The sequence below is a fragment of the Leptonotus elevatus genome, chromosome 8 (assembly GCF_054856555.1).
Source record: "Leptonotus elevatus isolate MCC_2025b chromosome 8, RoL_Lele_1.0, whole genome shotgun sequence".
Classification (NCBI taxonomy): Eukaryota; Metazoa; Chordata; class Actinopteri; order Syngnathiformes; family Syngnathidae; genus Leptonotus; species Leptonotus elevatus.
In genome coordinates, this window is record NC_141246.1 from 12441304 (window position 1) to 12453201 (window position 11898).

An 11898-nucleotide genomic window follows, 5' to 3' on the forward strand; every position below is an offset into this window, starting at 1 on the left:
ACACAATTGCTGATGTTTACACACAAGGAGCAAAACACACCAGAGTTGCACAACAATAGGCACAGACTCAGCTTCACACTTTTTGCAAAACATTACACGCCGTGATTTGCACATGCACACTACACACCTCTACACACGTTTTCATACTTTAGACACAGATAAGGATTGTGAAGTTACTTCCTAGTCATTACAAAGCACTGGCTTGCCAATGACCACACCAATAAACACGTTGGATAATCACATCCACTAAGTGTGGAAGCGCACATGTGCTTAATTGGAAATACATTGTGCAGTCATTTTTATTTGTCTAACAGTAGAAAGAAAAACTATTTTGTTCTGATTTGTATTTTGAGTGTTATGTTACTGGAGCTGAGTATGGTAAGAAATACATATTTTCCGTCTGCAATTTGTGTAATTTGTAGTCCTTTGGCAACACGTTCCATGTCGAAGTTTTTTTTTTTCTCCCCCAAATGCGGGCAAATGGAACGGCTAGCAACAAAATGTCATTTGAACGCAAACTGTAAGGCTTCTCTGTTTGATGAAGTTGCAAATGTAAAAGAGCAGCAGTCCCTAGTGGATAAAGATGTCATCTGTGTGCCAACCTCTTGGTAGCCATTGGAGACCATCCCACTCAAGATTATAGTTCACAATGATGGCTCAAGGCCCTACATTTACCGATAAACCTCAGAAGCATGGAAGTCAATCTTTGTCAGACATTGAGCTGAAGTATTCATATAAAACAAGTCTCCATAATCTAAGATGGATACAAAAAAGTTTTAAATAAGCATTTTTTTAATCTTAAAAGAAAGACAACATTTATTTTTGAAAAAAAAGAAAAGTTTGTGGGGTTGTTGTTTTTAGGTTTGTGTGTGAATCTTGACATATATGTCAGAAAACAACAACAATATGTGGAATACTATTACAGAATTGCTAAATAGCCTACTTGATCAAATATTCGGGAATAAATACGATACATTATGATATTCTGTGGCTATAAAAATTTGACAAACAAATTTCCTGGTCTTGTCATTTGATTTAAGTCATGAATTTGAGAAATGACGAATCAGGGATAAATATCAGGAAATGAAAGTGTGTTTTTTTTATGAGAAAAGGAGGAGGGGTTAAGGGAGAAAGCAGAGCACAAAAATGTAGTGCTGTGTAAGCAGTAAGGCGTTGCCATGAAAGCTTTATGAATCATTATGTGGATATTACAAGGTTCCACATGGAGATGAGGTGCTTTTCATAGGTGAAAAAGCTTGCCCTCCTCCATCTTATGTTAATTTTGGTCGCTTTCAGTCTGTGTGGAGAAAGACATCCTTGCATTGTAGCTCGGAATCTTTTTTTTTTTGTGTATTTCTCTATGGATCCTCCTCGTCTACTGTCACTCAAGGTTTTTCAAGGTCACATCTTTGCTGACTAAAGTTTCTTAGCAGAGAGCTGCATCCCTTGTGAGTCCCTTACTGGCTCTCTCCTCTAATGTCGGTGACCTTCTACGCAGGGTGTGAAAATGCCACGTCAATAAAATCTTTTTAACGTAGGGAAAAAAAATCAATGAGCTCCAAGTGCACCTCACAGTGCACACCTTCACTCTCTAAATTTAACTGTATGAAAATCCCTATGCTCATCGAGGTACTTGAGAATATCTAGCTGCGTTTTTATGACTCAACATGAACATTTACACTTAAAAGGGCTTTATTGGTCTCAACGTGCGCCATCAAATTTTACAGGCCTCTTGGGAAAAATACATTTTTTGCAATGCAGAGCTTGCAGTGAAACCGGATCATTAACACAATCAAAACACAAACCAACAAGCTCAACAAGGCATCACAAATAGCTGATGGCCAAATGATAAGACAGACGGATGGACGGATAGAATGGAATGGATTAATTCAATGTTAATTACAACGGGGAAAATAGTTTATAAATATGACAAAAAAACTTTCTAAAGAGTCTGACTGAAATGTTTTTTTTTATTATTATTAAAAAGGAAGTCAACCTTAAACATTTCTTGACAATTATATGTTATATATGACCTCACTAGTCTAAACGGGACATTCTGATTAATATTACATTAATGGACTATGAGCTAAGTAGCAAAATTCAGCCGTTTTTATACATGTCAGGGGTTGGCCATTTTGCCACTTGCTGTCGACTGAAGATGACATCAATGTTGCGCAGGGCTCAGGTAACAACCAATCACAGCTCAGCTTCAGAAAACAGGTGAGCGGTGATTGGTTGTTGACTGAGCCTTGAGCAACTGTGATGTCATCTTCAGTCGACAGCAAGTGGCAAAATGGCTGCCTCCTGAGATGGAATAAAAACGGCTGGATTTTGCTGCTTAACTCATATTTCACCAACACAATATTAACCAGAATACCATATTTAGATGAGTGGTGCTGCATAGAACATATAGTTGTCCCAATTTTTTTTTTTTTTGGGGTGGGGGGGGGTTGACTTCCCCTTTAAGTTAAAAATGATGACAATAATCAACAATGGGTGTCATCACAGAAAGTGTGTGCGCGTGTGCATGAGTGCTATATATAGAGCCTTTCAAGAGGTACTGTAAAAGCCTGATGAAAGATGAGCCCAGCATTTCTGGGTCATATAACTGGTGTGATGCGTCTAGACTAGACTAGTCGGAGTATTGAGCAGCTCCACAAGGTGGCAGAACTCATCTTACATGGACAAGAGCAGGAGCAGGAGAAACCGGCAAGGGATCAGGCACATGTCCTCACCAGGTGTGTGTGCGTGCTTATACGTACTACATTGTGAGGACCAAAATACGTCTTTAACCAACAGATTGAGGACAATTTTGTGAAGTGAGGACATTTTTGGCCGGTCCTCACAACTCAAGACTTGGTTTTAGAGTTTAGGTTTGAATTGGGTTATGGTTGAGGTTAGGGTCAGGAATAGGGGTAGGTAATCATTTTTGATGGTTGGGGTTAGGGAAGGGGCTAGGAAATGCATTATGTCTCCGGGTGTCCTCACAATTATATAAGTACAAGTGTGTGTGTGCGTGTGCGTGCTGCTTCAACGTCCACTTTCCTGACAGGTTGACATGCGCCATGTGTAAGGAGGTGGAGTGCTTGGCCAGAAAGTTCTCTGGCACGCTTCTCCTCGTCGGGGTAAGTTTGAGCCCGTGCGCAAGATTGGACATGAAAACGGCTCTGAGAAATTCCATGTGAATTCAACATGCACACTGTTGTCATTGTCAGGGTCAGAGGAAAGCTGAGGAGCTCAGTCCGCTGGTTGACAGCGTGCTGCTGGAGGTGAGAGCTGCGCCTTCTCAACTCCACTTGCAATTAATGAATGAGCCTACAGGGGGCGGCACATACGCTTAGAACATTGTCATATTGTACACAAGCGTTGACGGGGAATCGTCACTTTGCGATGAATTGTTGATGAAGGTCCTGGGTCTTCTGTCCTCAGGGCTCTAACAGTACCAACTACATCCAGAACGCCTTTCAACTTCTGCTGCCCGTTCTGCAGATCTCCCACATCGAGAGCCAACGCTGCGCAACCTGCAAGGAACCAGAAGCACACGTGCAGCACTAACACGCACACACACACACACACACACACTCATCTATTGTACAGAAAGGATAAAGAAATTCCACACTAAGTGCTTTCATCTGCGTTGTCAGAAGTTGTTTATTTATGTGTATAATACAAAGCTATAACATGTTTAATGATTCACAGGCCGCCGCTGCGTGCGGCTGAGCCCGCTATTGTTTGTTTTAACGTGGAGGCTGCTTAATACGAAGATAATCTCCAAAAATTCAGCGTAACCAAAATGTGTTGGTGTTTACGTTCATATATAAAGAAAATTCTATAATAAGCAGACTTGCACTCCATTGCCTTGACTGACAGAAGAGGATTTTCTTTCCTCTTCAAGTGCCCGTATTCATGATGACTGTATTTTTGTTTGTTGTATAACTCACCCCCCCTCCCATATATTTCCGCAACATTCACCCTACTCGGATCCAATACAAATGGCATGTCTCCATATGAAATAAATGCTCTGAAGAGAGCTCAGCTATGTGCTCAGTTCTTTCATTCTTGTTAATGTTGTTTTTACACGTATTTTCATTGCCTTGTCTGTGGGGTCAACACATTAATAAAAAATAAATAAATCCTTTTAGCCATATAGTATAGGAAATATGATTGATTTATGTGTAGAAACTCTGCAAATTTGTTCACATTTAAGTCATGGACGTATGACGTTTGTTTTTCTTTGCGATGCTAAAGCGGTGTTCGATCCATCAGCAGCTCGGCTCCTTTTGGGAGGGAAAGTCACCGTTGGGTGGTGACAAAGATTAGCTGTCAGAGAAATGTTAGATGCGTGTGGTCAATGATGAATAACAACACAAATCAAATAATGCATCATGCATTTTAGATTGCACATTTAAATTAAATAGTGAGTCAGTTACTCAGGAACCTTTTATATGTTGTATAACTGATGAACAAAGAACATTTTAAAATGACTTCCAACAACTGATTGCCATTTTACTTACATTTAGGATAACCGTTTTCCATGTTTAGTCACCGCTGGTAGGTACAGTGGTTCGTTCACCTGAATGGGTGAAAACAGTGTGGGTTAATTCCCAACTCGGTGAATGTGGGCTCGAATGACTGGTGACCAGTTCTGACCAGACCAGTTCAAAGTGCTATAGAAAATGGGATAGATGGATTTCTCTAAGGTTCAAGCAACTTAACATATGTCTTTTGTTTGCTAAGTTGCCTTGCACTTTGAACCCCACGAAGTCACCTAATTAGGGTTGTGCAATTAATCGAAATTCAATTACAAATTTCACAATTACAAAATCAGCATAATTGTAAAAAAAGAAAAGAAAATATTATTAATACCAATTTTGAGTTGTTTAATTAAAATAAATAAATAACATAATATGTTTTGTTTCGTCTAAAAGGAACTTGCACAATTACAGTGTTTTAAGTAATTGTATTTGTCTTAATATTTTTTACGTTTAAGCATTTTCTTGTTTTGTACCAAAAAACATAAATAGTCGTACTATTAGTGATTACAATTATTACTAAAATAATCGTGATGAATATTTTCTTCATAACTTCATCACTTATTCACCTCTATTGCACTCACTAATGGTTACATCTTTGATCATTTCAAAAAGATTTTGAGCCTACAGGTCTGTTCACCTTTTCCGTCTTATTTTGAAGAATGTATTTATTGAGAATGAACACTTATTTGGGGTCCTTGTCGATCAATGATTCCAAAGCAAGGTATTGCGGCACAATAGTCGGCTCTCGAGGGAACATCAGCGGCAGAGTGGGAAATGAATGATATAACGTGACTAAAAATGATTTATTACAAATATGTTTTTGTTCATCTATCTATGCCAGCGATGCATATTTGCAGGCAGATCAATGAAATGCTCTTCCGTTAGATGGAAGAAATGACAATATGCTTATATATCCACCTTTTGTCATTTTTACAACATAATGAGCCATTACTGTCTGCGAGTATATATATCATCATTATTTCTGTATTGATACTGCACAAAATGGGTGCCCTGGCTCAATAATTACGATAGACCACCATCTCCCATCTACAGCCTACCTTTTACAGCAAATGGGTTACCGTATCAAGATTCCTCCATTGTTGTAAACGTTTGACTATCTTGATATGAAGACTCAGATGATAAAGAGTGACTGCGACATTTTGGTTTACCAGTCACATAACGGGGGTCCGTATGTCCGTCCAGTACAGTTTCTACATCATCTGAAAAAAAATAAAAATAAAAGAAGACATGAAGATCGTGAACAGTAAGATTCATCCACCCAAATGTGTTTTGTTATTATCGTGCGTGTTATGATTTCCTACCAGCTACTACGACCTCTTCAATCGATGATAGTCCTGTCATGGGGGAAAAATAAAAAATCAGTTCCACCACATATTTTCCTATAAATTCGACTTTATTTTCTTACTGACCTGACCATGTCCGGGTAGGCTCATAACAGAGAAGGCTTCTCCCTTTAAGCATTCAATTAATAATGAAACTCGTGTTACTTTAAGTACATGAATTCAAAATAGTGCCAGAAGAAGTGACCTTTTCGAAAGCTAATCGTGGTGTCATTGGTTCCATCTAATCAACATCAGATTGTCTCATTTGATACTTGGTGTGACATGAAAAATATTTATTTAAAATATTTAACTCTAACCCTAAATAAAACCCTCATTTAAAACCCCAACTCTAGTTTTAAACCCAATTTTCAAACCCTAACCCTACTTTAAATCCATACTTTGAAAGCCTAACCCTACTTTGATACCTTACTCCAAAACACTAACCTGTTTAAAACCGTAATCTGAAAACCTAAACCTAGTTCAAAATCTTTATTTGAAACCATAACCACCGTTTAAAACCCCACCCCTAGTATAAAACCTGACTTTGAAACCCTAACCCTAATTTAAAAAGTTCAAAATCCCAAATTTATTACCCTACTTTGGAATCTTAACCCTTGTTTAAAACCTTAATGTAAAACCTTAACCCTCGTTCAAAACACTAATTTGAAACCCTAAGTCTATCTTAAAACCCTAATTAGAAATCATAACGACCCTAACCCCCCTAACCTAACCCTCTTTTGGAACTCTAGTTTAAAACCCTAATTATTTGATGGATGTAGTTAAAAAGGACACGAAGCTGCATCCTCTGTGAGAACAGAGGATGCAGAGGACAGGGTTAGATGCAGGCAAGAAGAAAAAGAAGAAGCCTTTCTCATGCCCTACTTTAAAACCGTAAACCAAATTCAAAATCCCAATTTGAAACCCCTAACCCAGGGGGTGTCCAAATCCGGTCCGTGATGACCACTAGCCTGCATCTTTTAGATGTTTCCTTCCTCCCAACACACCGATTTAAAATGATCAGGATCATTATCAAGCTTCTGCAGAGCTTGCTGATCAGTGGAATCAGGTGTGTTAAAGGAGAGACCCCTGCCTAGGTTTCATGCCCCTTAATAAACAATCATTGTCGAGGTTGGAAAGAAGGGATGTGGATGGAATATTTTTCTGGTTGACATGTCTAGTCACTTTTTCTTCCTATTTAAATTGCCCCCCCCCCCCTCCTGAGGTGGATGCCCGGGCCCCCGCCCCTTTGGCCCCCGCCCCTTTGGCCCCCCCACTATGCACGTCACTGCCCAACAGCAAAAATATTCCTTGCTTTTGCTTGAAACAGACATTTTTACTACATCAGGAACAAGTACACATTTCAGGAGTACATAATATACAATTTTTTCCTTTCACCTTTTAACTGCTGCTCAGTGAAGCCATCACCAAGAGGATGCACTTTCTCTGATGGGCAGAACATATGTGCAGGTAAATTCTAATCATTTGGACACTTTGGATGGTTTGTGTGCATTAGACTGTGTGTGTGTGTGTGTGTGTGTCTTACTGCAGCAGTGTCGACTCCGCTTTATTTGTCTGAGGAAAGCCAAGGTCAAAGTCAGCAATACCACACACAAGAGAACCAGCCAGAGGATCCTGAACACACCACCCCACTCATCTGGACAGGAGAAGACACAACACTCAATATTAACGATTTGCCGGCAGACTCAACATTCGATACTTTTGCATAATCTAATAGGAGCCAGTGCAAGAGTTTTTTTTTAATTGTTTTTTTTAATCTGCCTTTGATAAGATAATACTGCCCCATATTATTGTTTAGTACAGTTAGACGATACCTGTTGGTCATAAATTCCCACACAAACCTTGTTCTTGTGTCTTTAGAAACTTTTTGTTTTCTGCGGCAGAAGAAAGGGTGTGATTGTTCAGTCTCAGCAGACAAGCGATGTGATTGGATGTCTCTGAAGTGGGTGGGGCTAGCACACAGCAATAAGAGGCCACACTGTGACCTCCATCTTCCGTTTCCTCCTCAGGTGGCTGAAGGTGCAGGGAGCTGGAATTACTGTGGCCATATAAGGTGAGCTTCAGGAAGTTAGCATCTCCGAGTTGAAGCTTCACTGACATTTCAATGTCAACCTTTGCAACTGGAAATGGAAAAATGTATCAAATGATTATTGGATGGGGGAAAAATGCTAGCCCTTTTATAACATTCATTAATTAATAAAAAAAATTGTTTATACAAAAACAGGTAGCTGTTGTATGTAAAGTATAATCCATCAAGACTGATTTTTTTTCAAAATGAAAATAATTACTTCAGTCAAAAAAGGTTGTGTTTATTTTATGTACTTCGGCGGTTCGATCTACAGAAGCTAGCTCTTGGGACATGGAATGTCACCTCAGGCGGGGAAGGAGCCCGAGCTGGTGTGTGGGGCAGAGAAATTCCGATTACAAATAGTCAGACTCTCCTCCACACTCTCCAGCTTGGGTTCTGGTACCAATCCTCTCGAGAGGGGTTGGGCTCTCTTCCACTCTGGAGTTGCCCACGGTGAGAAGCGCAGAGCAGGTGTGGGCATACTTGGTGGTGGTGGTCTCCCTTTTTAGGAAGGGGGACCGGAGGGTGTGCTCCAACTATAGAAGGATCACACTCTTCAGCCTCCCTGGTAAGGTCTATTCAGGGGTGCTGGAGAGGAGGGTCCGTCGGGAAGTCGAATCTCGGATTCAGGAGGAGCAGTTTTCGTTCCGGTCGTGGAACAGTGGACCAGCTCTACACCCTTGGCAGGGTCCTCCAGGGTGCATGGGAGTTCGCCCCAACCAGTCTATACGTGTTTTGTGGATTTGGAGAACGCGTTCGACCGCGTCCCTCGGGGAGTCCTCTCACTGGAGCGGTTCGCAGCCGAGTGTGAAGCGGTTGGGATGAAGATCAGCACCTCTAAATCCGAGACCGTGGTCCTCAGTCGGAAATGAGTGGCGTGCCCTCTCCGGTTCGGGGATGAGATCCTGCTCCAAGTGGAGGATTTCAAGGATCTTGGGGTCTTGCTCACGAGTGATTGTAGGCTGGAGCGGGAGGTCGACAGGCGGCTTGGTGCGGCGTCTGCAGTGATGCATATCGACCTTTGTGATGAAGGAGCTGAGCCAAAAGGCAAAGATCTGGATTTACCGGTCGATCTATGTTCCTACCCTCACCAGTGGTCACGAGCTATGGGTCGTGACAGAAAGAACAAGATCCCGGATACAAGCGGCCGAAAAGAGGGCGTCCGGGCTCTCCATTAGAGATGGGGTGAGAAGCTCGGTGATCCGGGAGGGACTCCGGGTCGAGCCGCTACTCCTCCACATTGAGAGGAGCCAGTTGAGGTGGCTCGGGCATCTGGTTCGGATGCCTCCTGGACGCTTCCCTGGAGAGGTGTTCCGGGCATGTCCCACCAGCGGGAGGCCCCGGGGACGACCCAGGACACGCTGGAGAGACTATGTCTCTCGGCTGGCCTTGGAGCGCCTTGGGATCCCGCCGAAGGAGCTGGTTGAAGTGGCTGGGGTGAGGGAAGTCTGTGTTTCCCTCCTAAAGCTGCTGCCCGTGCGACCCGACCCCGGATAAGTGCTAGTAAATGGATGGATGGATAAAAAAAAGAAACTTTATTTTTAAACATCGCAGTTAAAAATGTACTTCCAATTAAAATGTTGCCAAAACTGACTGTCAATTTTGTTAAGCGAGGTTCTCGGCATTCGTTGAATGTAACTAATAAAGTAACTTGTATACTAATTAACTTTTTAAAGTCAAGTAATCAATGAAGAAGCTAACTTACTTTTTCAAGCTAACTGTGCCAACACTGTATTGAGATAGATGAGAAAGGCAATGACAGTTTACTGGATTGTCGAGTTAATCTACCTTGTATGAGGGGAGAGTTCTCTGAAAACAGTTGGGTCAAAAATAACCCAAAGTGGGTCAAGAATGGACCGACCCAACTTTTTCAGTTACTTAACCCAAAAAGTTGGGTCAAATTAAATGAATAACCCACAAAGCAACCTAATTATATGGGTTGTTTTGTGGGTTATTTGTTTGACCCAACTTTTTGGGTACATTGAATAACCCAAATAGTTAAGACAATCCCTTTTTTGACCCAACTTGGATTATTTTTAACCCAGTTGTTTTTAGAGTGTATTTCAAAGATTATTTCAAACCGCAGACAATCTTAAGACTAAACATCATCACTGGTACCTGAAGGTGAGTTGTTACTATGTAATTCCGCCGCACTCCCTTGTGTTTCACACGTGTACCAACTTGAGTGCGGGTCTTCACTCCTCGCATCGTCTAATGCTGGGCTCTTGTCGGCTTCCCTCTCGTCACACATCTCACGCCATTCCTCGCCTCCTGGGATGGGAGGAGGGTCACATGACGTCTTTCTTCTCACCTCGGCATCTGCACTCCGCCAGTTCTCCCTCTTCCTCGGTCGCTTGCCCCGTTCACACGGCAAACAGACCAGGTTGACTTTTGACACTGAAAGGAGCGTACCATCCAGATATTAGAGCAGTTATTTGAACGTGTGGGAAGTGGTGGAAAAAAGACGCTGGAGTAAACACATCGAAGTGGGGGTAAGAAAGAAAAAGAAGTGAGGAAACCACTGGCTGTGAGCATGTGGCAAAGAGCCAAGAGAGGAAATTGTGTTTTCAAAGTGACATAAGCGGAACTCATTTACTACTACACCAGTGGCTGAGTGGAGCTCGGGCATGAAGACCCGACGACAAGTTAGCTCAGTCCATTGCATTAACATAATAAAACTTAAATTAATCCTACACAGGCCAAATTTTGAATGATCGTATGTTTTTCATGTCATTTCTCAATACGTGTTTATCTATTGTTCTGAATGTAAAATATTCTAGGTTTTTCTGAAGTAACCAAAAACATTTTAAATGTTGATTTATTTGAGAAAACAAATAAACATTTGGGGAAGGCTTTACAGATTACGATGTGAGTGAAAGCATTCAAATGCCCAAGCAACAGGTCACAAACTCAGAAGTACTTCCTGTGAAAGGCCTTAAAACTAAATGAAAAATAAACACACATTTAACCTCTCACCTCTGCGTGAAGTGAAAATATCTGGGAGGCAGATGATGACAATGAAGATCACGAGGACGAGAAGCTTTGTCACGATTGACCTTGTCATGTTCGCGCGCAGACGCGCGCACTCTCTAAGCGTAACTTTGAACTTGAGCGATCGGCCTCCCTCTTCTGTTTTAAAAACGTCCGGCCCTCTTCGTTCATCTCTTTTGCTGCAGGCCAAGCCTTCAAAGGAAAAGCTCACGGTTCGTTGAGGACGAGGCAGGCGATGAAGCAACGGGGCCATCCAGCCGCACACACACAGCACGTTGCTGCGGCTCGACGCTTCTCTTCCGCTCGTGCTTCCTGTCGTGTTCACGCCGAGGTTGACAAATGGATCTATTGGCTGCATGTGAGTCGAAATGTCAAATGTCTGATTGAGTGTGTGATGGCAGCCTGTGATATATATATACTCAGGGTGCAATGGCACGCACTCTCCAGTAGGTGATGTATATAGTGAACGTGTTTTTAGAGTGTCCTGTTAGTGTCGTAAAATAAATCAAGCATGCCCGCAATTTGAGACGTTAAGTTATATTTACTGTCTGTCCTGTTTTTTTTTTAACAAGCTATATGTGTTAACAACATTAAGTACTTGGCAGAAACATAATTTTACACGATTTTTTTTCTTACAAAAATGGTTTGATCCAACCGATCCCTCCCGCCTCATCTCACTTGAGGCAGCCAAACACACCTGTGCGCAGTCTTACAGTCAAAGGGAGTAGTTTGAGTAGCTCTACCTTACTTAAATCAGGAAGAGCTAAATTTTTAGAGTTCTGCCACTCAATATCAACACTATCATTACTAGAGCTCATTTCTGCTGCATTTAAACATTACAGGTCAGTGCTAATAAAAAAAATAATGTAAAAACAAAAGTGTAAAAAATTAACCTGTGCTAAAATTACAGTTTACACACTAAAATGAACATTTTCACACAATT

The 11898-nt window shown here is 41.5% G+C and overlaps 2 protein-coding genes across 4 annotated transcripts; one reads left to right on the top strand and one right to left on the bottom strand.

Moving 5' to 3' along the window:
• Positions 1 to 2619: 2619 nt before the first annotated feature.
• LOC147169789 (protein NOXP20-like) lies at positions 2620 to 4043 on the top strand. The gene is made up of 4 exons (XM_086082833.1): positions 2620 to 2738; positions 3053 to 3125; positions 3216 to 3269; positions 3430 to 4043. Exons 2-4 carry the CDS (start codon positions 3066 to 3068, stop codon positions 3553 to 3555), a joined length of 240 nt encoding a protein of 79 aa, XP_085938959.1. The 5' UTR covers positions 2620 to 2738; positions 3053 to 3065; the 3' UTR covers positions 3556 to 4043.
• LOC147169790 (uncharacterized) lies at positions 3373 to 11291 on the bottom strand. Of its 3 annotated transcripts, none has more exons than XR_015095805.1 (10): positions 10941 to 11291; positions 10083 to 10361; positions 7738 to 8016; positions 7422 to 7532; positions 7274 to 7321; positions 5966 to 6007; positions 5858 to 5890; positions 5594 to 5755; positions 4515 to 4573; positions 3373 to 4320 (listed from the first exon to the last, which is right to left on the bottom strand). XR_015095805.1 is itself a non-coding variant. In XM_086082832.1 (10 exons), exons 1-9 carry the CDS (start codon positions 11206 to 11208, stop codon positions 4539 to 4541), a joined length of 1146 nt encoding a protein of 381 aa, XP_085938958.1. In that variant the 5' UTR covers positions 11209 to 11291; the 3' UTR covers positions 3373 to 4320; positions 4515 to 4538. The 3 variants fall into 3 exon arrangements, 2 of the variants coding, with proteins under 2 accessions (XP_085938958.1, XP_085938957.1); XM_086082832.1 differs by having other exon boundaries at positions 5705 to 5755; XM_086082831.1 differs by lacking the exon at positions 3373 to 4320 and having other exon boundaries at positions 4539 to 4573; positions 5615 to 5755.
• Positions 11292 to 11898: the final 607 nt, after the last annotated feature.

Bases quoted from the DNA above. Each gene is read 5' to 3' on its own strand.
- LOC147169789 (XM_086082833.1), top strand. From the start codon at position 3,066: ATGTGTAAGGAGGTGGAGTGCTTGGCCAGAAAGTTCTCTGGCACGCTT. The intron at 3,126-3,215 runs GTAAGTTTGAGC...TGTCATTGTCAG, and splicing joins GCACGCTTCTCCTCGTCGGG to GGTCAGAGGAAAGCTGAGGA. The intron at 3,270-3,429 runs GTGAGAGCTGCG...TTCTGTCCTCAG, and splicing joins TTGACAGCGTGCTGCTGGAG to GGCTCTAACAGTACCAACTA.
- LOC147169790 (XM_086082831.1), bottom strand. From the start codon at position 11,208: ATGGCCCCGTTGCTTCATCGCCTGCCTCGTCCTCAACGAACCGTGAGC. The intron at 5,891-5,965 runs GTCAGTAAGAAA...CCCCCATGACAG, and splicing joins GCCTACCCGGACATGGTCAG to GACTATCATCGATTGAAGAG. The intron at 5,756-5,857 runs GTAGGAAATCAT...ATTTTTTTTCAG, and splicing joins TGAAGAGGTCGTAGTAGCTG to ATGATGTAGAAACTGTACTG.